Source organism: Buceros rhinoceros, unplaced genomic scaffold, assembly GCF_000710305.1.
Source record: "Buceros rhinoceros silvestris isolate BGI_N320 unplaced genomic scaffold, ASM71030v1 scaffold13587, whole genome shotgun sequence".
Taxonomy (NCBI): domain Eukaryota; kingdom Metazoa; phylum Chordata; class Aves; order Bucerotiformes; family Bucerotidae; genus Buceros; species Buceros rhinoceros.
In genome coordinates this window covers 31,286-33,691 of record NW_010424044.1, presented here as the reverse complement: position 1 = coordinate 33,691, position 2,406 = coordinate 31,286, and the positions used below count along the sequence as shown (strand labels likewise).

Sequence of the window (2,406 nt, the reverse complement as noted above, 5' to 3'; positions counted from 1 at the left end):
AGGCAGCAGGAAGATCAGGAAAGGACCTGTGTGAGGCAGTACACCAGCAATCACAAAGTCACACTGTCATTATCTAACAGATAACACAAGTTGCTTGTAAACTTGCCACCTAATCTCTAGATGCCTTCAACAGAAGGATGAGTTCAAAATTTTGACTCCAAGTAACTCCCACATTCCATTTCTAGTACTTCTGGCATCTCCAGCTCTCATGCACTTTCCTTGCAATAACATTTGACATCCACCTCTACAAACTTATTTACAAGTCTCTAAGAGATCTAGTACACTCTAAATTATTAAAGTACTTCCAAAAGTTTGATTCTACAAGCCTGCCTTCGAGTTGGCAAACTGTGAACATCACCTTGAGGTTAATCTTCTAAATTAGACCTACGTAAAGAATTTAAGTCTCGCACCAGCTTTCGGTGTTCCTCCTGCAGTTCTGGAGGCAGTGTGTTCAGGTAGGAATCCTTCAGTGGCTCCCAACCTAACTGTTGCGGGTCCATATAGATCATACCACACCTGGGAAGAACAAACAACTGTGGTACAGGAATAGATGCGCAAGGTGAGACAGTTCAGGTCTGAATACTTTCACATTACCTGCTGACAGTTGCTGGAGATGCCTCCTCTAAGTCTGCTGGCTCAAAGATTAAATTCATTTTTGAATTCATCTGAATTATTTCACCACTCATTAAGCACAGCTAGAAGAAAAACATCATGTAAATATTATCTACTCATGTCAGGGCTGATCATCTAGTTAAAGCAATGCCTGTCATAAAATCAACGAACATTCTACTTAGTGTCATTCCTCATTCATTCATGTTCTCATAATACATATTTTCTGACCTCGTCTCAACTTTTCCATGAGTTACTGTAATGGCTTGCAGAGACACAGAGAACAACGCTCTATCTTTAAATAACTCTGCAAGGAAAAGCGGTTACGACCTGCAGCTTTTTTTAGTTAATTTATTCACTAAGTAATTTAGGGAAGTTCAGTTTTCACTTACAAAACTGAGTTTACATATTTGAGTTTCCTAAAAGGGTCAATAAATAAGCCTCACTGAGCAATCCCAATTCAATAAAGTAGGAGCAAAACAAGGCTTCTAGGGAGAAGTAACAGTTTAATATAATCTACTAAACCAACTCATAACTGGACAAAAAAGCAATGTTTTTAAGCACATCAGCTTTTCCTGAGTCTCACACCTCCTTTGACTGCCATGGCAACAATATTGCTACTACTAAAATAAAGTATGTATATTCAAGGACAAGGTTACTGGCAAAAATTAGGCTACCTTTTTATTATCATCCAGCGCAGTGTTCATGTTCTCTATCCAAACTGCATCCACTGGGCCATCAAAAATAATCCACTTCCGATCATCTGTGCTAGAAGATGCTTGTTCTCTGAAGGCATTTGCAAGAACTCCATCTGTCCACTCATGGCTTACAGGATCAAAACTGCCATACAACTGTCCCATAGTAATGGCTTTGGGATTAATAATTTTGTACTCAACAGCAAATTCATCCATGGATTTTGCTGTGTAAAAAGACAAACAGAGGAGCTTGAGACTTTGACAGGTTAATTTCATTCTGCAACCGGAAGACAGGACAAGAAGATTCCTGAGGATCCTACTTCAACTGGCCAAGGCAAAAAGAACTCCAGACATTTGGCAGCTAGGCAGCAGTAAATAAGAACTTCCGCTACTTGTACAAGGAAAGTACACAGTCCTGTGTGCAAATGAACATGAAAAAAAGACAAAGCAGAGCATAACAGATTTTATATGTTTATGGGAGCTACTTATGGTCTCCCTATCAGAGCTAGTCTTTTTCAAGAGTGTTATGCACAAATACAAACCTTATCAAAACTCATAAAAGCATACACCTATTAGTATGCTTTACTTTTCCAGTAAATGAAGACAAAAATAATTCCAGATAAATATACCAAACAAAATTAGTTCAATGAATAGAAACCCTCCAGTCAAGTAAGTAGAATACAGGACGATCAACAACCTGTGATATCTCTGCAAAGGGAAAACACTAATCAGAGAATTAACTTATTTTAACAAGCAGTCCGTGGCTAAACAGTGTTACCTGCGCACAAATCACCAAGGGCTCCAGCTAGCACTTTGTACGCGCTGGTCTTCCCACTCAAAGCGTCTCCAACGATCATGAAACCGTGACGCACCAGCATCATTTCGTATATCTGTGAGTGACAAGAGATTGGCTAACACAGCCCAAAAGCAAGGACAATGTGTTTGAAACCAGAGGGGTATCTCCTCACTCAGACATGACAGGACAAAATATCAGGCGAATATCTGCACTCTACTAAGGCTGACCAAAACGTTAACTCCAACCAGAAAGCAACCATATTATTTTGGCAGTTCTGGCTGATACAATTTAAGAAGTCACTGCCCC

The 2,406-nt window shown here is 39.6% G+C and overlaps 1 protein-coding gene across 1 annotated transcript in view; it reads right to left on the bottom strand.

Annotated features, from left to right (window-relative positions):
* Positions 1-2,406, bottom strand: part of DNAH3 (dynein, axonemal, heavy chain 3) — a 49,779-nt gene that overhangs the window by 22,069 nt on the left and 25,304 nt on the right. Inside the window, exons 31-34 of the mRNA XM_010140644.1 lie at positions 2,083-2,194; positions 1,287-1,528; positions 595-695; positions 411-516 (exon numbers count right to left, since the gene is read on the bottom strand). Coding sequence (XP_010138946.1) covers positions 411-516; positions 595-695; positions 1,287-1,528; positions 2,083-2,194 — 561 coding nt within the window. The remainder of the gene's footprint in view (positions 1-410; positions 517-594; positions 696-1,286; positions 1,529-2,082; positions 2,195-2,406) is intronic.